This window comes from Trichosurus vulpecula, chromosome 1, assembly GCF_011100635.1.
Source record: "Trichosurus vulpecula isolate mTriVul1 chromosome 1, mTriVul1.pri, whole genome shotgun sequence".
Taxonomy (NCBI): Eukaryota; Metazoa; Chordata; class Mammalia; order Diprotodontia; family Phalangeridae; genus Trichosurus; species Trichosurus vulpecula.
Window position 1 is genome coordinate 351,786,063 of NC_050573.1, and position 23,208 is coordinate 351,809,270.

At 37.5% G+C, this 23,208-nt stretch overlaps 1 protein-coding gene across 1 annotated transcript in view; it reads right to left on the minus strand.

The window, feature by feature from the left end:
• The window catches only part of ADAMTS16 (ADAM metallopeptidase with thrombospondin type 1 motif 16), a 261,983-nt gene that overhangs the window by 72,439 nt on the left and 166,336 nt on the right, over window positions 1-23,208 (minus strand). Inside the window, exon 18 of the mRNA XM_036741722.1 lies at window positions 12,208-12,334. Coding sequence (XP_036597617.1) covers window positions 12,208-12,334 — 127 coding nt within the window. The remainder of the gene's footprint in view (window positions 1-12,207; window positions 12,335-23,208) is intronic.

The window sequence follows — 23,208 nt, forward strand, 5'->3', positions numbered from 1 at the left end:
CTCTAACCCTAACCTCTCTTCCTCAGACTTATGATGGTTTCTTTCAGAATGCTTTCAGGATGTAGTGAATAGTAGTACACTGATCAAGTTGTTTGGTTTGGATATCCCAGTGTTAGAAAGTCTTATTATAATGAGACACAGTGGAGTATTCTTTAAAAAAAAAGAACAATAAAATGATTTTAGGGCTCATCAGAAAGATTTAATAAGAAAATGAAGACCTAAATGCATGTAGCTTCAAAAAAATAAATGAGGGAAAAAGCTGACAACTCCTTAAAATCTTTCTTTAGGGAAGTCAATGAGTATTTGGACAAAGGAGAGTCAGTGGACGTAATTTATTTAAACTTTCAAAAATTCTTTGAAAGATTAAAATTTTAACAATTAGAAGAACAAATATTAACTAAAAGAGTAAAACATTAACAATAATCAAAGACCTCCTTCTTTCCTTCTTCCTCTTCTCCCCAAATGATTTTATGGGACTTGTGGGAACATACTATCATGAACAGAAAACCATTAAGAAAGAGATGGTCAGGATACAAGTCCTTCTCTTGGTGGAAAAGTGTCAAAAGAAATCTCTTAGGGATTAGTTCTGGGACCAATTTTATTCATTGCTGTCATAAATGATATAGAAGTGGAAACACAAAATGACATCTTTAAATATACAGATAGCATTATGATGAAAAACTGCTGAGCTAATTGGGACAAACTCCAGAAATGTCTTACAAACCTCTAAGAGCAGAACAGTGGCTAATGATCTTCAAATGTGAGATACTGTAGTAAGAGAATGACTGAAACTAAATTTATAACATGTTGAAATTTGATTTAGCTTTTAGGATTCAGGAACTAAATCTTGGCATCTTACCCAAAGTAGGCTCTCGATAATTTTTTTGAATTAATTTATTAAATCAAATATTTCCTGGAGATATTTGTTCAATATGCATTTATAGTTTAAATGCCCAATAAAATCTTTGGCATCAATTTAAAGGAGCCTATAAATCAGAGGGAACAGGGGAAAGAAGTAGAGAAATTCAAAGACCTGGATTTGGGTCTTGGTTCTGTTACCTCTGTAGTCATATCAGGGGGACTTGAGTGAGCTTCCCCCCAGGGCCCTCCAAACACTTATAAAAATGGCTCTGAACAAATTCTAGAACTGCAGAACCCTGAAATAGCAAAGGACAGCAGAGCTCCAGCCCAGGACAGCCTGAATGGTTGCTGGGTAAGGTCTATCCCACGTGGAGCTGGAAGTGAAAAGGAGCAGAGCTCAGTGTGGGATGCACCCGGACCAACCAGACCGGGAGCCAGGCATAACAGGCCCTACTGCCCTGAATCAGTGAGCTGTGGCAGTTACCAGACTTCTCAACCCACAAACACCAAAGACAACAGAGAAGGTTGGTGGGAAAAGCTGTGGGGGACAGAGTGAAAGGAGTTCACAGTTCTGCCACCACCCCGGGGGCGGTGGAGGTGGTACCACTACAGAACTACAGCTGCAGTTGCTTCAGGCCCCAGGCCCACCTGGTGGGAGGAATTAAGTGGCGGATCAGAGCAGAAGTGCAGAGCCTGCTTAAGATCTGAGTTGTGGTCTGGGTTGGCGGTTCTTGGGGGAGGAGGAGCACTGGTGTGGCAGAGCCTGCTGTGAGAAATAACTCTAAAAACAACAATGCATCCCCTCAAGCTTGGAACAAAGTATTCTATACCTCTACAAGCAATCATACCCCGGAAAAATCAAGGGTCAAGTACTTGGCTGGGAATATGGCCAGGCAGTGAAAACGGACTCAGATTCAGACTCAGACTTTGGAGTCTTTCTTTGGTAACAGATAAGACCAAAACATATAGCCAGAAGAAGTCAACAAAGTCAAAAAGCCTACATCAAAAGCCTCCAACAAAAACATGAACTGGTCTCAGGCCATGGAAGAGCTTAAAAAAGGATTTGGAAAAGCAAGTTAGAGAAGTAGAGGAAAAATTGGGAAGAGAAATGAGAGTGATGCAAGAAAACCATGAAAAACAAGTCAATGACTTGCTAAAGGAGACCCAAAAAATACTGGAGAAAACAACACCTTAAAAAATAGACTAACTCAAATGGCAAAAGAGCTCCAAAAAGCCAATGAGGAGAAGAATGCCTTGAAAGGCAGAATTAGCCAAATGGAAAAGGAGGTCCAAAAGACCACTGAAGAAAATACTACCTTAAAAATGAGATTGGAGCAAGTGGAAGCTAGTGACTTGATGAGAAATCAAGATATTATCAAACAGAACCAAAGGAATGAAAAAATGGAAGACAATGTGAAATATCTCATTGGAAAAACCACTGACCTGGAAAATAGATCCAGGAGAGATAATTTAAAAATTATTGGACTACCTGAAAGCCATGATCAAAAAAAGAGCCTGGATAGTGTCTTTCAAGAAATTATCAAGGAGAACTGCCCTGATATTCTAGAGCCAGAGGGTAAAATAGAAATTGAAAGAATCCACAGATCGCCTCCTGAAAAAGACCCCAAAAGAAAAACTCCTAGGAATATTGTTGCTAAATTCCAGAGCTCCCAGATCAAGGAGAAAATATTGTAAGCAGCCAGAAAGAATCAATTTGAGTATTGTGGAAACACAATCAGGATAACACAAGATCTAGCAGCTTCAACATAAGGGATCAAAGGGCTTGGAATATGATATTCCAGAGGGCAATGGAGCTAGGATTAAAACCAAGAATCACCTACCCAGCAAAGCTGAGTATCATGCTCCAAGGCAAAATATGAATTTTCAACAAAATAGAGAACTTTCAAGCTTTCTCAGTGAAAAGACCAGAGCTGAATAGAAAATTTGATTTTCAAACACAAGAATCAAAAGAAGCATGAAAAGGTAAACAAGAAAGGGAAATCACAAGGGACTTACTAAAGTTGAACTGTTTTGTTTACATTCCTACATGGAAAGATGATGTGTATGATTCATGAGACACCAGCATTAGGGTAGCTGAAGGGAATCTGCATATATCTATATATATATATATGTATGTTTGTGCATGTATGTGTATATGTATGGGTATATATATAGACAGAGGGCACAGGGTGAGTTGAATATGAAGGGATGGTATCTAAAAAAATCAAATCAAGGGATGAGAGAGGAATATATTGAGAGAGGGAGAAAGGGAGAGATAGAATGGGGTAAATTATCTCGCATAAAAGTGGCAAGAAAAATCTGTTGGGAGGGAAGAAGGGACAGGTGAGGGGGAATGAGTGAATCTTGCTCTCATCAGATTTGACCTAAGGAGGGAATAATATACACACTCAAGGGTATCTTACCCCACAGGAAAGAAAGAGGAAGGAGATCAAAAAGGGGGGGATGATAGAAGGGAGGGCAGATGGGGGAGGAGGTATTCAAAAGCAAACACTTTTGAAAAGGAACAGGGTCAAGAGTGAAAACTGGATAAAGGGGGATAAGACAGGAAGGAGCAAAATACAGTTAGTCTTTCACAACATGAGTATTGTGGAAGGGTTTTGCATAACGATACACATGTGGGCTATGTTGAATTGCTTGCCTTCTTAGGGAGGGTGGGTGGGGAGGGAAAGGGGGAGTGAATTTGGAACTCAAAGTTTTAAAAGAAGATGTTCAAAAACAAAGTTTTTTCATGCAACTAGGAAATAAGATATACAGGCAATGGGGCATAGAAATTTATGTTGCCCTACAGAAAAGTAAGGGAAAAGGGGATGGGGGGGAGTGGGGTGACTGTGGAATGGGGTAACCAGAATATATGACATCTTGGAGTGAAAATCAGTGCTGAAAACTAAAAATATTAAATAAATTAAATAAATAAATGATCACGATAATGGAACAGTTTCCATACAAAGATTGACCAAAACAAGCAAGTCTTTACTAAGCATATTCCAGAATATCAAAGGTAGGAAGAACTCAGTTTTACGACAAGTTAAAACATGGACTATTTTATATAGTAGGTCATATGTTTTGGAAACTTGTTTATGCTGTATAAGCTGAAACTAGATTTTAGATACATTTAAATGCATTATACATAAAAGGATAGTTAAGTGTGTTTAATAATGTTAATCCCTTGAAGAGACTCTTATGTGGGACAACTAACTCGCCCTCTCAATGTTTATTAGTCACATATTTTTCAGTGCCTAGCAAGTTAGGTTCTGTGCTAGGTATTAGGTATAAGACAGCAAAAAAGAAACACTTTTTGCCCTCAAGGAGTTTGCATTCCATTGGAGAAGGCAACATGTATGCTTATAAATAAATGAAGCACATGGTAATTTTGGGGGAGGGGTTGGGGAGAGTCACCAGTAGCTCTTAGGAAAGGCCTCATTTAGCAGGTGGTACTCAAGTGGAGCTCTGGAGGAAGCTAGGGAACCTTAAGATGTGCAGGGGAGGACAGAGTGCATTTCAAGCGTGGGTTGCCACCAATGCAAAGGCACAATGATGGAACTTCATGTATGGAGAATAGTGGTAAGTCATCTTGGATATAATACATAGTGCACAAAATGGGAGCTGTGCTGTGACAGGACTTTAAATGATAAACAGAAGCCTGTAGGTACCTAAGTCAGGGACTGCACTAGGTTAGCCATTGTTTTGATCAAGTATGGAATGTTTAACATTAATGTTAATGTGAGTATAAAAAGCTCTGGGATAAATTGTGAATTGAATTAATGCTAGAGGTCAGATGATAGTTGGGGATAAAACAATGATAAGGAAAATTTGACTCAACATCAGGAAAATCATTCTGCTTTTGAAACCTAATAAAATTTCAAATGGCCTCATGTGGAAAGCAATGAATTGACATATTTAAAACTGGAGTAGAAAAGACAGAAGTATGCCCTAAAGAATAATACTGAACAGACAGGAAGGAGAAGTAATGACCTAATCACTATCTTCTATCTGTGGTTCTGTAACAAAAGGAAAGACTTGGACAGTTCTGGTAATGTACATATAAGAAAACCCCAGGGCAGGGGAGAGCTTTGCCCTCCCCTACTGGGGTTGCTAGGGTCTTAGGTTTCTTTTTATTATAGGACTCATGGGAAAAATTTATTAGTGAGGAAACATGGCTTTAAACATGAGAGAAAAAGAGAAAAACAACGCTTTTATTGAAAAAAAATTCTTTGAAAGAAAGAACTAATGGCATAGTTCTTTCTATAACTTTTTTTGGGGTGGTGGGGGTGGGTAGGGAAATAACACTTTTGTGAATCTGAGTTACTTTTCTTAACCCTTCCCCTGGGTCAGGGATTCTTAATCTAGGGTCTGTAAACTTGTTTAAAAAAATGTTGATAACTATGGATCAATATAATTGGTTTTCTTTGTAATCTTATGTATTTTATTTTATGCATTTAAAAACATGATCAGAGTTCTGTAGGCTTTACCTGATTAATGAAGGGGTCTATGAAACAAAAATGTTTCAGAACTCCTGTTCTAGGCCATCTTATGCCATTGCTACCTAAAATCCTCCTTGACTTGGTACACTTACATGAGACTATACAGGTATTTTAGCCTTTGCTAATTAGAAATTAATATTGGATACTACAGTTAACCCTTCATTAATTTTAACCCTATTAGGTTAGAATTTGTTACAATTCTCATAGTATGAGAGAGTGGAGTGGTGTACGGGTTAGAGAGCCAGGCTCAAAGCCAGAAAGACCTGGATTCAAGTCTCACTTGTGCCACATAGTAGCTGTGTGACCCTGGGCAAGTTACTTAACCTCTTGGTGCTCTAGGAAGTTTTTTAAGTCTTTAAGTAACAGAGAAAGTGCCAACCTTCATTGGACGACAGAACTCTTCACCAAATAGTATCCTATATAGATGTAATCACAAGGCTAGTCCACATCCTATCTCTATCTAAACTTCTAGGGTAAAATTTACATTTATGCTAGCTCCATGAAAAAGCATTTGCCAAATGAACTGATATATTAAAAAAAGCTTAACTTACTTAGAATAGCTTTTTCTTAAATTTTCTAATCTCTGTATTTCTAATATCAGTAAGATAAACCCCAATGATTCTTTATCTCTTCACTAACTGACCTTGTTTAACAGTACTATCTAAGTCACCATTTCTCAGGGGTATGTGTATCTGAAAGCCAAAATATTACATTTATCTAAGACTACTTAGTAATTTAGATGGATCCTGGCTTGCTACCTCAATGAGTGAGATTTATATAAGAAGCATGGTTAAATAAATGATATTGGGGACCAAAGTATGCTTGTGATTCATTAGAAGGTTAGACTAAGGAAAATATAACAATTTTATCATCATCATAAATGGAATAAATTATAGGTACAATAATTATAAGTGGAATAAATTATGTTAGAGTTCGAATAAAATTATAATTATTCCTATTTACAATTTAATTATATGATGAAGAAATTTTTTAAAAGTTACATTTATTTTGTTCTGTTCATTTGGGGAAAAAAGTTAAACACATGGTTGATAGAGGGAAAGATGAGTAAAGATAGCAGCATAGTCAGTTCCCAGGAATGAGGCAAAGACCTAACTTCTTTCTTCTCCATTTTCCTCTGATGGGATGATCATTTTATCAGATAATCATGCAGTCTCATATCCTGTCTAAGCACCACATGATGTGACATTCCTAAATTATTTTGAACTACCCGCATTTGTAGATCACTTAAGTCAGTCAGCAGAATGATCCTGTGATAATTTGCCTTATTGCAATTTTTTTTTGGTATAAAGCTATTTGCACAGTCTTCATGACCATCTATGCTAAAAATGGTTATTGAGCCAGATTCTCTTGGGTGTATGTTATGGTAATTAGGTTGTGATTTTTTTTGTTACTGTTTTCTCTTTTGGAATGCTGAGGTAATCAAGTACCTTTGATGAGTTTTGCCTTTCAAATGTAAGGGCAAGCAAAGTGGACTTTTTGTTGTCTTTTGTTTCTTTGATTGAATCAAGAGTCTTTGACCTGCTTAAGAAACAAGAAAGCCTAGCTCATATAGGTTTGTGTCACATGGTTGTGACACCCTTTGACCCTGAAGAAGTGTATATAAACTGAGAGGTTAGCATTTTGCCTTCGGAGGCACACTCATTGAAAGGGTGTTGGTGATGAGACTCTGGGTAGCCGTTGAAGCAGCTACCCCCTTCCCCCCCAACCCCGGCTTTGAAAAACCCAAATGTTGGTGCTTTTCTGGTAACCATGTATTGTGATTTGGTCTGTTTATATAGTCTCTGTTTGTAATCTCTGTTTGTATTTGCTCTGAAGTTCAGAGTACTGACTTTTTTTCCCTGAACTAAGTGAATGATATATGTATGTTTGATTAAAGTGAGATTATTAACCCCTTAATGTTGCTTTTCTTAGAAAAGCGGATCAAAAAACGTGCGCTAGCAGCCCTTGTGTGTGCTCTTGGTCTTTTACCCTCCCACAACAGCTGCTAGCAACATTGTTGTTACAGTATATAAAAACCTCATAAGGTTGTCTACGTGCTTTTCAGGTGCATAAGTGTTGTAATAGGGGCATAAATTAGTAATATGTGTTTCACTGTGCACATTGGGAAAACTTATGAACACCACGCAAATTGCTGCTCAAAGTTATGGCGCCCAAGCTACAGGCCTTCCACCCTACAGGGTAGTGAAAATTTATACACTGGAATTTCTTGCACAAATCTTGAATATTCCCAAATCGCAGCAAGTCTTAGTAACTCACAGAGCCAGGATATAAATAAATAGAATTTGGACATTCACATTGGGTACAGACATAGATATTTGTCCTGTTGAATTAAACTAAGTCTGAGATGAAGAAAGGAGCAGTTACAATGAAATTAATAGTCAAAAAGACCCGATGAGAATGAGGGCAGGGGAAAACCATTTACATAACTCTTTCGGGACACCATCTGAATAACAACAATGTTCTACCTCCCCTCCTCCCCAACAAACAAATAAACGACAACTTAATATGAACTATTCAGATCTTTCCTTTTGTTGTAGGACTTTAGGTAGAAGAGAATAGGAGCTAACACTGCATAAAGGGACTTCAGGTTGTCTCTTTTTTGTGGGAGAAGAAAAAAGATAAGGGATCAGAGACAGCTTGGAAGGGGCCTCTAATAGGAATGATGTTCATGATCACTTTTTAGGGCTGGGTGCATCAGTGGTATGTACACATTTGGTAGCTATCATGGAAAGTGCCTCTGACATTTATCCAACAAAACCTGCCAGATGGTCTTGTCTTTGTTCTCTGAGGGACACAGTCTGTCTCATTAAACAACACCTATAGGTTACATTTGGAGCTAGCATTCATTTAATAATGCTTAATCCTTTTATTCTGGGCTAGATTTTATGATTTGCTATTTCTATTCTTTTTACCGTAGTAGATGAAGTCAGGCTTGGACCTCACCTGTATTCTCAGAGGGAAAGGGGCAGATGTCCATTGCAGGGAGTGTATGTCAGTGCACAAGGACTCCTACAGCTTTCACAGTACCCTACAGACACAACTTATGCTGAAAAAGGAGGATTGGGCCAGTTTCTGTGAACCAGACTCCTCTAGTTAATATAGCATAGCATAAAGACCACTGAATTGGGAGTCAGATAAACTGGGTTTCTGGTCCAGCACCTATATGATCTTAGGGAAATCACAACATTTCTGAGATTGTTTCCTTGCCTGTAAAATGGGGATAATGATACCTGCCCTAACTATCCCACATACTGGATATGAGGATCAAATGGGATACAATATGTAAGAGTATTCTTTAACCAAAAAAACCAAACTTGTTACTTCAACACTCCGTGTCTTTAGAATTTCCTGCTATTCAATGAATGTACTTGATGATAAGAATCATATACCATAAAACTTGTGCATAGGGTTTGGGGCCAGCATTAATCTAAGAATTTTTAATAGGCAAAGGGGGTGGGGAGGAAGGAGACTTACAAGCTGGTTAGGTAATGGGGGAGAAATGACCGGAGTAGAGGGACTATTACTTAACATTATAGGCAGGGAAGATACAGTTTACATAGGATTTATGTGACTCCCATAGTTCAAGTTGTTCTAGTGACACATTGGTCAAGAAGGGCATTACAAGCAATATTTGGATAGGATTGTGATGAAAGCTGCAAATTTTCTTCTCAACTTTATCATACACATCAAGCAACACTATTAAAGGAAAAATGATCATCAGTGCAAAGTAAACCACCTGTTTTTTAAGTATTGTCCTCTCGATGACTGCAAAGGAATACTGTTCTCAAGCCTGGTTAAGGAGATTTTTTTTTTGTCCAGGCCCGCTTCACTTGTTATATGCATAATTCTATACAGATGACTTCCAAGTTTGTATCTCTAGCTCAAATCTCTTCCCTAAACTCAAATTTTGCATTTTTAATGCCTTCTAGCCATTTTCCCCTAGATATCCCAAATGACACATCAAACTCAATGTAAATAATGACAGAATTCGTCTTCCTGTAGTCATGGGAATAGAGGAGATTGTAAAGGGACAGAGTACAGAGAGAAGAGATGATTCAGGATGATCTTAGAATATATCCAAATGTATGGGCATCAGGAGAAGAACCAGTGAAGGTTCTGAGAAATAGTGTTCAGAGAGGTAGAAGAATCAGAGTTATGGAAACAGATAGAGGGAAGAATATAAAAAAGAAGACATGATCACCAGAATCAAATACTGAAGAAAGCTTAAGGAAAATGAGGGCTAAGAAAAAAACCAATGGACTTGGCAATTAGATCACTGGTGACCTTGGAGTGAATAGTTGCGGTAAAGTGAAAGAAAGAGAAGGCAGATTGAAGAAGGGCTCAGTTGAGTGGTAAATGAGGGAGTGGATGCAAAGAGTATAGGTTACACTCTCTAGAGTTTAATCAGTCAAGCATATGAGAGAATTAGTAAACTAACTTGAAAAGTTACATAAGATCATAAATATAGAGCTAAAAGGGACCTTAGAAACCTCTTCATTTCTTTTAAACCAGGCCCTTACCACTTCATGCCTAAACTATTCTAATTATCTTCTGGTTGGTCTCTGCCTCTTTTCTCTGTACTCTAGTCCACTCAGCTTTCAAACTGATCTTCTAAAAGCTTGTCTGACCATATCACTCCCATTCCCCACCCCATTCAGTCAATGCCAGTGGTTCCTTATTGTTTCTAGAATCTAGTATAAAAAATCTTTTGGCTTATAAAATCCTCATATCCTAGCCCCTTCCTTCTTGTGGGGTTAACATGAAAGAAAATTTTAAAAGTATCTTACATACCTTGAATCATTATATTAAAATGCTAGTTATTATGAAGAATGATAATAACTATTATTGTCATTCCCAGCTTTCTAATTTTCTTATGCTTGACCCTCTCCTCTCTCACCTATTCTGCAACCCAGTGACACAGGCTTCCTTCCTGTTCCTTGGATGTGTCATATCATCTCCCAGCTCTAAGCACTTTCATTGGCTGTACCCCCTCTCGTGACTAAAACTCTCTCTTTCTTCATCTCCACCTCTTTGTTTCTCTAGTTTCCTTAAAGTCTGAGCTATAGTTTCACCTTGTACAAGAAGCCTGTCTTCAACCCTTTTAATTTTAGTGTCTTTCCTCTGTTGATGACCTCCTCCAGTTTATCCTGGCATACCTTGTTTGCACGTAGCTCTTTGAGGGCAGACTTTGTTTTGTTTTGTTTTTGACCTTCCTTTGTATCTTCAGAATTTATTACAGTGCCTAACACTCAGTAGACACTTAAACAATAGCTGAAATATCACTTCTAGGGCTGTATCCCAAAGAGATCAGAAAAATGGGAAAAGAACCCACATGTACAAAAATGTTTATAGCAGCTCTTTTTGTGGCCAAGAACTGGAAATTGAGGGGATGCCCATCAATTGGGGGATGGCTGAACAAGTTGTGGTATATGAATGGAATGGAATACTATTGTACTATAAGAAATGATGAATAGGAGCACTTCAGAAAACCTGGAAAGACTTATATGAACTGATGCTGAGTGAAGTGAGAAGAACCAGGAGAACATTGTACACAGTAACAGCCACAGTGTGCGATGACTTACTTTGATAGACTTAGTTCTTTTCAGCAATACAAGGACCTAAAATGATTCCAAAAGACTCATGATGGAAAATGCCATCCACATCCAGAAAAAGAAGTATGGAGTTTGAATGCAGATCAAAACATACTGTTTTCTTGTTTTGTTTTATTTGTTTTTATTTTGTTTTATGTTTTTCCTTCTTATTGTTACTCCCATCCATTCTAATTCTTCTATACAACATGACTAATGCGAAAATTTGTTTAATAGGAATGTATATGTAGAGCCTATGTCGGACTGCATTCTGTCTTGGGGAGAGGGAGGGGAAGGAAAGGGAGAAAATTTAAAACTTATGGAAGTGGATGTTGAAAACTAAAAATAAATAAACTTATTAAAAAATAAACACTAGCTGCCTAACAGGAATAACCTTTTATTCTTCAATTCTTGCCTTATCTGTGTGCCAAAGTGAAACTGAAATGAGTACAATTTTTAAATAGATATCTAGTTGATCTTATTAAGACAGCTCTGTATCCAGTAAATGAATTATAGGAAAGTCTCACTATTTGCATATTCACAATTCCTAATTTAAAGTCATGGATTGCCTTGTAATGCAGCGAAGTTCATATCATTGGAGTATTAATGCAGAGGAAGGATGATCATCAGTCAGAGATGCCATAAGGGGGCTTTCCTTCATTGGGTTTTGGGTTGGACTAAATCGCCCCTTATGTTTCTTCCCACTCTCCACAAAACTATAATTCTCAAAAACAAAACAAAACAAAACCTCATGTCCCACATCAGCCCATGCTTTTTAAGATTAATTCCTGATATATGTGTATATATATATATATGTGTGTGTGTTTATGTATACATACATGTATATACATACACACATATATACATATACATATATGTTATGATACTTCAATATTACCCCATCTCATTAGTTATAATACATAAAACAAAAATGGTATAAAGCAAGTGGTATAAAGTACAGCAAATAGAGGAGTTACAAAGAAAAAAAATATTGCTGTGGTTACAGTTTAGTTTTCATCCATTTCCCTATTGTGGGTATTGCTATTTCTTTAGCATATTTAAGGTTTCTTGTAATTTGATCCATACATCTCTTGCAAGATCTTACAATGCTGCTTTTGTCTTTTGCGTTTTTTTTAAATAAATGAAGAATTCTTACTACTATCCTAGTTCAAGTACTTTATTTCTTATGGCCTCTATGGTAACCTGAATGTTAAAGTCAAAACTCGGCTCCTTACCTGGGAGGACAGGCTGGCATTTTACAAGGTATGATCCCTGTAACTGGTCGAGTCCTTGGATTGCAAAATGATGTGTTTACTTGAAGCCTCATGTCTCGATAACAGCCTTCTTTTGTGGTCATCTGTCCTGTGGACAAGGAGCAAAATAGATGATAAAGTACTACGTAGGACCAATGGAATATCTGCTGAGTTTAATTAACTACATCTTTTATCTCTTCTTGAATATTTTTTGGTATTTGTATGATTGTGATAATGCACCCCCCCACGCACACACACTTGCAGTATATTTATTCTGCCATGTGATTACTGATCAATCAGGACATTATAGAGATCAAACCTTCTTCACATCCCAATTTAATCATTTTTAATACCAAGATACTTTGTCTAGGGAGTAAGCTTGGGCCAGCTTTCCTAAGAAGCTCCAGACAATAAATTGCACTTGAGATATGTTTCAGTTTGAGTTTGAAATTACACTCTAAATAGAGATACAATGGAAACTGATGGGAAATGTAAGCCAGAAAGAAAAAAAAAAAAGAGAAGAAACAATGCAAGTGACTTGCTGCTGATTTCAAATGGTGGGAATTTCTAGGAAACACCAAGTGCCAAACCTCACTTAAGACCTGGCAAATTTCAGGACTTGCTTCTTCATATATATGAATGTATATTGCTTGCACTCTTCGAGAGACTGGAAATGAAAGGCCTATTCTAAGCCTCCTTCTTCCTGCCCAGAGGTGTTTAAGATTTTAGCTGTGGAATTCTCAGTTGACTGAAAATGAGCCAAATGGCCCCATATATTCAGGTTTACACAACCAGAAACAAATCATCCAGGTGGAAATAGGAAATATTTGTTCAGATCAAGTTCTTACCAAGGATTAAGACTGAGGGAATCTGGAAATTGGGGAAGCAGGGGGAGCTACAGAAGGAGATAGGCAGAGGCTTTTTACCTGGCATCTGTGAACTTTTTTTAAACCATATTTTGATAACTGTTTCCTTTTTAATCTTATAGATTTTATTTTATGTATGACTCTCGGAAGGGGTCCGTAGGCTTCTCCAGACTGCCAAAGGGTTGGTGAATATGACATGAGACAATATCGGTAAAATGTTTAGCACAGTGCTTAGCTTAGTACTAAAATACGGTAGGCACTTAATAAACATGTTTCCTTCCTTCTATGATACAAAAAGGGTTAAAAAAACCCCCTTGGTTTAGAAGAAAAAGCACTGTATTTGGAATCAGAAGACTTGGGAGTAGGAGATAATCCTAATTGGCCCTCTTATGTATCTATGGGCAAGTTACTCAATTTCCTCTATTGGGATCAGTTTCCTAATCTGTAAAATGAAGATGATACTTGTATCACTCATCTTGCACAATTGTGGTGGGTTTAAGTAAGCAAATTTGTATAAGTACTCTTAGCCCTTTGTGAGCAGTGGAGTACTTTATAAATGTTGGCTTTTATTATATGCTACTATGGAGTTGATAGATGAGACAAACTTATACATTTTGGGATAGAAACATGGAATTCTGAGTGCTAGTTCATGTGACGAATCTTCAATTTTCAGTGTTTATCCTATCACTAATTTTGATTTTTTTTTCAATTAGTTTTTAAAAAAGATAGATTAATAATAAACAGTACCTTTTGAAGCAGGATACCAAAGAACAACTCCATTAAAAAAAGAACTTATATGTTTATTATCTTAAAAAAATGAAATGCATTAAGATTAATTTTTTTCTTCCTTTGTTCATATAAAGCAATAAAGGGTCCATGCAACTGAATTACCCACACAGTTCCCCTACTCCTCCTCCTCCTCCTCCTCCATACCCCAACCCAAGCCAGAACACAACTTATACTGACATTTTGAAATTTACCAACACAGCTGAATTCACATGCTTTGACAGATGATGAAAGGTGTGCTGACAAGGTAGCTGACTAAAAGGATAGTTGCAGGTTTTTAAAAAAAAGCCAGCTGGTTGTAGACACGGGCCCTTTCCCCCAAAACCCCCCCTCCCCTCCAATCTCAAAGACTAAATTCCTATAAGACCTCAAACTTTTTTCTTCTTAAAAAATTAAAAGTCTCTAAAATATACAACAGTAGTTCAATTGGAATAGGGCTTTTGCTTTGTCAAGAAAGAAGAAGCAATTCAGAGAAAAAAAATATATATTATACAAAAGAACATGTTTTTACAGTGCCAAGATGGACATGTGCTATTTCTCTCTGAGGGTCAAAGAAAGGAATTAACCACAAAAGATGGAGCTATTTGGGCCAAGGAATCATCCATTCCATTTCCTCTGAATTAGCTGCTTCAAAATTTTGCTCTGACGAAGCAGCAGAGGCCACCATGAAATCATCCTGCATAAATCCCTTTCTTCTTTTTGGGATCCCTCTCTCCCTCCCCCATCAAGTAACTGGTGAGTAAAAATTCACTCTTACCAATGAAAGTAATTGTATTACTCCCTGAAACCTATTTGTGGGCCAATTATTTCCTCACTGTTCTAGAGTTTACCACCATTCTCCAATAAGCAATGTCTTTTCTAGAGTAAGGATGACGCCTTTTTTTTCTCCTAGAAATTTTTGGTTTTGGTTTTGATCAGGCCTTCGATTTCGTCTGTGTAGGGAGCTTCTGGGTAGAAACTTTTTCTACTGATGCAGATGGACTCTTTCTCTGCAATTTCTAATCTTACAGAGTTGCCTGGGGGATTGAGAGGTTAAGTTACTTTTCCAGGGTCACATGTCCAGTATGTGACAAACGTGGGTCTTAAACTCAAGTCTTTCTGACACCTAGGCCAACTCTCTCTCTCCTTTGCTACATATACTCTCAACTGCAATGTTAAGAGAATTCATTGAATACTTTGAGCTCTTTAAAGGCTAATGGTGGCACAGAAGTACAAGTCAATAAACTAAGAACACCCTTGTTGCTTCCTGTGTGAACTACTTGCAATTTTTGAACTGGTTACTGTGAAGGGGAAAATTCACAATTTTGCAGTCTGAACACTGCTGTTCTATCACAACAATTTAGTATAATCAAGAATGAGTGGAACAACCAGTTTTTCATAGGCCAAATCTGCAATCTTTGGACATAATTTATATTCCCTGAGAATTGCATTTGGGTTTTTACTTTTTTTTAGTAAAGTGCTGTTGCAGTGGCATATGTTGAGTCAAAGAGGGATGACAGAAAACATGATGGACAGAAAAAAATGTAATTGGGACAAGTAAAAGCAAAAATTTCACAAATGTGACGTTACCACTCACTGATGATATTTAAAAACGATAACAATAAATTAATAATCATGAAATTCAGTGATGAGAAATAGGAAGTCTCATTTTGAATGAGGAATTAGACATATCTTATCCATTCACTAATTCATTGATTCTGAAAACATGAAGTCATTGCTAGATATAAGCCCCTACAGAATTATAGAGATCAACAAATCATGGTTCCTGCCTTCATGGAACTTAGAGACTAGTAGGAGAGATAAGGCCTGGGGTTAAGAGGGACTTTCAATTACTAAGAGTATCCATAAATATTGTTTTTATCCTCTAATCAAAAGACACTTTATATTTGTGTAACTTCAGCCCAATTTATTAAAAAGAACTTAAGATCACATTTATCTTCTCAAGCATGTACAGTCAAGGGATATAGTAAAAAAAGGGGTTGTGTTATTCAACCATCTGGAATAGTTAAGGGACTTAGAATCCTTAGAACTTGTAGACAGTTTATACATAATCTAATATATTCCCCCTTCTACAAACTTGCTTTTTTAAACTTTATTTACAGGTAAGGAAACTGAGCTAGAGATACTGTCTCTCCAAAAAGCTCATATCTAATTATTTACTAACTGATTTAATGCATACTTGTTTATTAGTGGACAACTTACAGGACTGAATATTGATCTGTATATTCTAAGTATTTATGTGTTGTGAGTTAAATCATACTTTACCATAAATATAATTGACTTAGGTTAGTATTGTGTTCTTCAATTACAATTGGGACAACAGAGGCATAACTCAGTCATGATATTCAGAGAATAAATGCCTGAAGTGGGACTTGAGTTAACGTTTTCTGTTTGGTGATAAGGAATAAAGATGAGGATATAAATAAAAAATGGAACAAATGACTTGTGGTAGACCTCTTCTGCAGACATGCTTAGAGACTCTCTTGTCTTTGGCATGGTAATTGCTTTGACTGAACTTAAAACAGAACAGGTTCTGTAAAATTCAATCTTGGGAAAATACTAAAATACTGGCTAATATCCATAGTGAGGAGAGCAAATAACAATGACATCTGCTTACACTTCAATTACAAAATCCAATTTTTTGATAGTTTAAACTGTATGTCTTTATTAAAGGCATTACCATATTAAAATTTGGCTGAGCCTTCTGTGAAGAAATCCAAAACTTGTGAACTTTAAAAATACCTATTAAATCAAAACACAGTTTTATTTATTAGTGGCCACTGATGACCTATAATAAAGGTACAACTTCTTAGCTAAAATAAAAAAAAACATTACTTTTAGGAACTGAAATATTAACAGAATAATAACTAATTTGACAACTGTTCTTTCCTGTTATACATTGGCTTGAGCCCAGGATTTACCCAGACAAGCACTTGTTAGATTGTCTACACATCATGAAAAATATTGTGCTGTTTCTAAAATCTTAGTTTGGGTAAAATTGAGTGGTGTTTCATTTCTTAAGTTTAAAGTTTGTCTGGGACTGTGTAGCAATAGATAGAATATCTGATTAAATATCTGATCACACACCAGTGACACAAAGGACTCAGGCTAGCCTTTTTAACTTAGTTATCTAAATTACTAAAACTTTCTCCTCTGATGATTGCTATCTTTGTGACTGTAGGCAAATCACTCAAAAGTCAATCAAGGAGTTTTATTAAGCATTATAATGTGCTAGGCATTGTGATAATACTGGGGATACAAAGATAGGCAAAAACCATCCCTGCCCTCAGGGAGTGTACACTCCAGTGAGAAGCAAAACATGTAAGTAACTAGCTATATTCAAGCCATGGACAGAATAGATCCTAGAATCCTAGAAGAGAATGAACTAGCAGCTAGAGAAGCACAGAAAGGCTTCCTGTAAAAGGTGGAATTTGAGCTGAGATTGGAGCGAAACCAGGTAAACTCTGAGACAGAAGTGTGGAAGGAGAGTATTCCAGGCATAGGGGATGACCAGTACAGGTGAGATGGGAGATGCAGTTATGGGCAAACCATAGCAAACAGACCGGTGTGGCTGGGGTAAAGAGTGTACGGAGTATATCTATAAAATGAGCTGGAGAAGGAAGTGGCAAACAGTCCAATATCTTTGCCAAGAAAACTCCAAATGGGGTTACAGAGAGTCATGACCTGAAACTACTGAACAACGACAACAAAGTTTAGGAAGGCTGGAAGGGTAGGAAGGGGTCGGGACAGGATTTAGGTCTCTTGGAATGGCAGGTAGAATTTCAGAATCTGGAGAAAGCTAGATGTTGCTGAGCAACAGTAGAAATATTTGGCATAAAATGTTACAGAGTACACACAAAGCTCACAATTATAGAGTATACATAAGTCTTTTGGAATAAAGCCATCAGGAGCCTATCAGCACACAATGTCTAAGGATGCATACTAGGGACCCCAAGAAATCTAAGGCATCATCCCTAAAATCAAGAGGTTTATAACCTACTGGTGAGATAGAATGGATATATACAGGGATTTTTTAAAAATACAAAGTAACATATGTGAAGAGGCAAATGAATAAGTAGTATATAGGGACAGAAAGTGGAACCCCTTTTTTGGCTCTACCAAGGGCTGGAGTACTTCAGAAGTCACCCAGGGAATGTTTATTTCAGGTAACAATCACTGTATCTCTCCAACATTGCAAGAGGGGGATATATTATTATTATTATTATTTAGAATAATATGATAATATTAATGGAGCTAGAATTTATATAGTGATTTAAGGTTTGCAAAGTTATTTTATCTACATCATAACCCTTGGAGGTAGGTGTTATTACCATCCCCATTTTACAGAGGAGGAAATGGAAACTGAGAAAGGTTAAATGACTTACCTAGGGTCACACAGTTTGTAAGTGCCTGAGGGCAGATTTAAACTGGGGACTTCCTGTATTCAGATCCAATATTGTACTACTTAGATATCTAGTCTTGTCTCTGTGTCTGTCTCTGTCCGTCTGTCTCTCTCATACATACACATGCACACATTCTCCTGCTATACTTCCCTAACTTGAAAAACCCTGAGGGTCTTTCCCTCCATGACTGATTTTTTTTTTCTTTTGAATAGTCAAACTAGGCCATCTTTTGCCTCATTTCTTACCTAGCCTTAAATCACTAAATTGTGTTGCCTCAGACGAACTGAGACCTGTGAATGACCTTAGCTTAAAAAGGCCAAGGTCCACAGCATTTGGGGTCATCTCCATTCATCCTGACCTATGTCTTGCCACTGGACTCAGATGACTCTGGAGGAGTGAGAGGGATGACTTTGCACTACCCTGCCTCACTTAAATCCATTTCACTTGCAAATGAAGACATCACCCTCCTGATATCATTGGTCTGCTTTGAGAACAAAGGAACAAACTTCAATAACTTAGTAACTATTCCAGGTTGGATATCCTCAGATAGGAACACACAGATTTTGGGTCTTCTACTAGTATACATGGTTACCAGTGATCAAGGGAATGTGTTAGTGCTTCCCTCTCCCCAGTCTAGAGGATGGGCCACAATGGGAATGCTGAGGTCTCCCTTTGTCCCTGTCTTCTTTACCTTGGGATCTGAGAGAGATTATGTGGGGGTGTAGCAGTGACTTGGTTCTGCCTGCTCTGGCAGGGCGAAGTAATGATGGAAGATTGTTCATCAGGTTTTAGTCTTATACAAACTATCTGACTTGAGTAAATGAATTAGATCTGTTTTGGGAAGGGCATGCCTGGAGTAAAGGGGAGTAGTGACTGAGTATATATGCTTTGCTTGACTTTGAGTGGCAGGTCCATGACAACTAAGGCATAAGGGATCTTAGGTAGGTGGTAAGTAGAGAAGACCTTTCAGGTGAGAATAGTAGAAACAGAAGTGCTAAAAATGGAATGCTTTACCTTCTTATTTCATTGAGCCAGCTACTCAGGCACCATACTATCTGGATACTACTGCTGCTGTTACACTTCTCCTTACCTGAATCAGCACCTTCACCATTGGACTTTACATGTAGAATCCATTTGTTAGTCCTTGATGAAGGAATTTATTCATATTTGTAACTTCCACAATTGGGCCCAACATCTTACAAAGTGTTCTAGCTCACATACATAACTAGCCCCAGACTCCATAAAAGACTTGACAGCACATTCACAACCTCGTCTCATATCCCATCCATCTATCCATCCATCTATTCATTTATCCATCTCTCTTCCTTCCGTCTGTCTGCTGCCACATGTCCTCCTGCTTCCTTGCCCTTTTATTCCTACCAATTTCCAACTCTTGTTCCAGGCACAGTAATCCCAGGTCAGTAGTACTATTAGCTTGGAGGGTGATAGGAAAAGAACATTCAAGGATGACTTCAAGATTTTGAACTTGGCACAGATTATGTAAAATTAGTGTTATAGGTTTGCAGAAAGATCAATCAATGAATATTTATTAAGGACCTATTATGCTCCAGGCATCGTAATAGTCTCTGGGGGTATAAAGGCAGAAAATGAAACAATCCTAGGAATCAAGACAAGCATTCTGTTGAGAGAGAAAACATGCACGTATAAGTATACACAAAGAAAAAGAACAAAACAAAGTAGTTAAGAAAAAAGGACCCTGCTGAAAAGTTTCATGTAGAAGGTCTTGAGCTATATCTTGAAGGAAGTAAGGTTGTCGTGAGGTAGGGGTAAGGAAGAATTGCATTCCAGATGTGTGGTACAGCTAGAGCAAAGACATGTGGAGATGTAAGATGGAGTGCCACATGAGCAGGATAAGGAAGACAATTGGACTAGATCATGGATGGTGGGAAGGGGAGTATTAACTAAGGAGGCTTGAAAGATAGGCTGGAGTTATGCTGTGAAGAGTTTTAAAAGCCAAGTGTAATTTATCTTAGAGGCAGCAGGGAGTACTGGAGTTTATTAAATAGGGGAATAACATTATCAGATCTGCATTTAAGGACAACCAATGTACCGCTGATATAAAATATAGAATAATAAGCTGTGTAGTGCCATGTTATAACCTGCCCAATGTTAAGAAACTCAAAACCACAGGTTTACTGGTATAAAGGAATAGAGAAGAAAGAACCAGTTATTGACTGGTTCAATAGTGCTATGGGCATCAGAAGATTGTCAGAGACAGGAAAAACCCAAGCAAATCTGCCCACTTGATTATTTTGTGTTCTTAGAAATTTAATATCAAAAATTAGTTTGTTCTTAGAAATTTAATATCAAAAATTAGTTGTAAAAAGTTATGGGATACCTTAATGTAGGTGGAAGGAGCTTGAAGATTATAGAACATTCTTCCATGTCTTTCTGGATTTTAGTCCAGTCAAGTGCTACTTGTGTTTCTAAGCCATGTGGGCAATAAAGTTTGCCATGACACCTAATTGCAATTTTGAGTATCTACATAACTCTCAAAATTGAGAGTGTCTCAAAATCACCATCATTTGAGGGGAGAGGTTCCTCAAAGCTGTTAAGAGATAAGTACCAAAGGATGCAAGAGAAATGGAATCTTTGGTGCAGGTGGGTTAATTAGACTTGGAAAGGGGGAAGAGCTTTCCTCTGAGGGGAAGAAAGGAATGGAGGGAGCCTAAGGATATGATGTTTTGAGGTGGTGAGGGGGATGTACAAATATTTTGTGGCAGAGTGGGAGAAGATAAGGAGGCTTGTACTGGAATGACTCAATATTTTAAGTAAAGTAGAAGAGAGATCTTTACTCCTATGTATTTGCAGAAACTTTGGCTGATGTAGAGCAAAACATATGGAGTCTATTATACCTGTACTCCATAATCTGCTCTGGCTTCCTATTTGCTTCCGAGTGTAGTTTAAAGTGTTGACTTTAATCTATAAAGACCTGTATGGCTCAGGACCCAGTTAACTCAGAGAGTACTTTTCTCCTTACTCAAAATTGCTGTGATTAAAATCAGCTGGAGAATTCTGCTAATAGTCCCCAGACTTGGATCCTAGAGAATCATAGATGGGATGTTTTCCAGGGAACTTCCTGATCTCCAGTTCCCTCATGTGTTTAGTAAGGTCCTTGTTAGCTGACCTTCTAGGCATCATACAAGTTCTGTCTTTGGGTCTGACAATTCCCACTAGGGAGTCTTCTAGGTTTTAATTTAATAGGAATTTGAATTTGTAAGTTTAGTTCAATTAATATTTTTCACATGGAACAAGACTGCCTAGGGCAACAAATTCATTTTAGTGAAAGCTAATAAAGCAAATACAACCTGTATTAAATTATTTCATAATTTAAAAAATAAAATGAAATAATTATGTGCACATAATTTTTCATTGAAAGATCTTAAACATTTACCATTTATCAAGGTTTATTACATTGTTGATGAGAACCCGAAAGTTCAAACTTCCAGTTATTTGCTCTAACTGCTGTTGTCTAATTCCTATGTACATAGCAAAACAAATGGGGTTTGATGGGAGTTTATATGCTGGGGGTGGGGTGAGAGAGGGAAGGCACTCATCTAGGGAAAGAGGACAGCAGAGTTGGTGTTTCCTCAGAGGCTTTACTTCAAAAGCCTCAACCTACTTTGAAATGGGCATGTAGACTTATTGATATCATCTATTAGAATCAAATATTGGAATCTCTTCCTGTAGTGAATAATGATTTATCAGTGTCAGGTCACTCCAAATACTTCCCACAATTTTGGAGACAAAGTAGAGAGAAGGACAAAACATACCCATGCTTTGGGGGATGTTTTATTTCTACTCTGCCTCTTCTGAAGTAGGTACAGATGTCTTTGGAGTACGACGTGGATATGGACACACGGACTGCCAGAGATGAAGGGATGTAACTACTTGGGTCCCTTCATTTTACAGACAAGACATATAAGAATGCAAAATTTACTACATGTGGAGTAACACACATTTTGATGAATGATCCATGGGGAAGAATACACAAAACTTGCAGAACAGTTGTTGATCTGCATTCCTCACCAGGAACAAAATCACCTATCTGGGCAGAGCCAAACAAACGAAAAACAGCATCAACTCTATGCCTACAAGAGTCTCCAAGGTGCCTATTTTATGCTTCATCTTAACAACCTCAATTATCAGGCTTCTAAGGCCAGTAGATAGATAGATAGATAGATAGATAGATAGATAGATAGATAGATTGATTACTTAGTACTTATATGCCAGGGACTGTGCTAAATGCTACAAATGCAAATATAAGCAAAAGAATATGGTTCCTACCCATAAAGAGCTTACATTCTACGAGAGAAAGAAAACATACTAAAAGCTAGAAAAAGAAGGGAGATGGGGTGGAGGAAAGGTACTTGTGAGGGCAAATCTACTAGGGAGGAGATGGAAAAATCTGGAGAGCTGGGAATGGACCAGGGACAGAAATTAGTATGGGTGGCCTTGGCAATAAGTTAACAAGTTAGAATAGGGAAGGATGCTGTATACCAACACACTGATAGCAGTAAGAAGTAATACCTGAAAGTGGTGAAGAGAGGAAGGCTAGAAAATACAAATAGAAGAACACAAAAATCCAGATGAGTCTTTCTAACTCCAGGCCTAGCATCCCTATTTTCTGAGCCATCTAGCTGCCCCATACCTGTAAACATAATCTGCTTATGTGTTCTTTGTGAAACATACACACACACACACACACACAAAGTTAGCACTGTAACAAAAACCATTCAGAATATTTGGGTTAAGTAGTCAATATAATATGCCTCACTGTGTCAGTGTATTGAAACAGAAAACATTTAGAGGCTTCCCATGTCTAAGATTCTAATCTAGTCCATTCTCTTCCAGAAAGTTGATATTTCTTCTGTCCTTGAAGACTGTCACAGAAGAGTTTACAATCT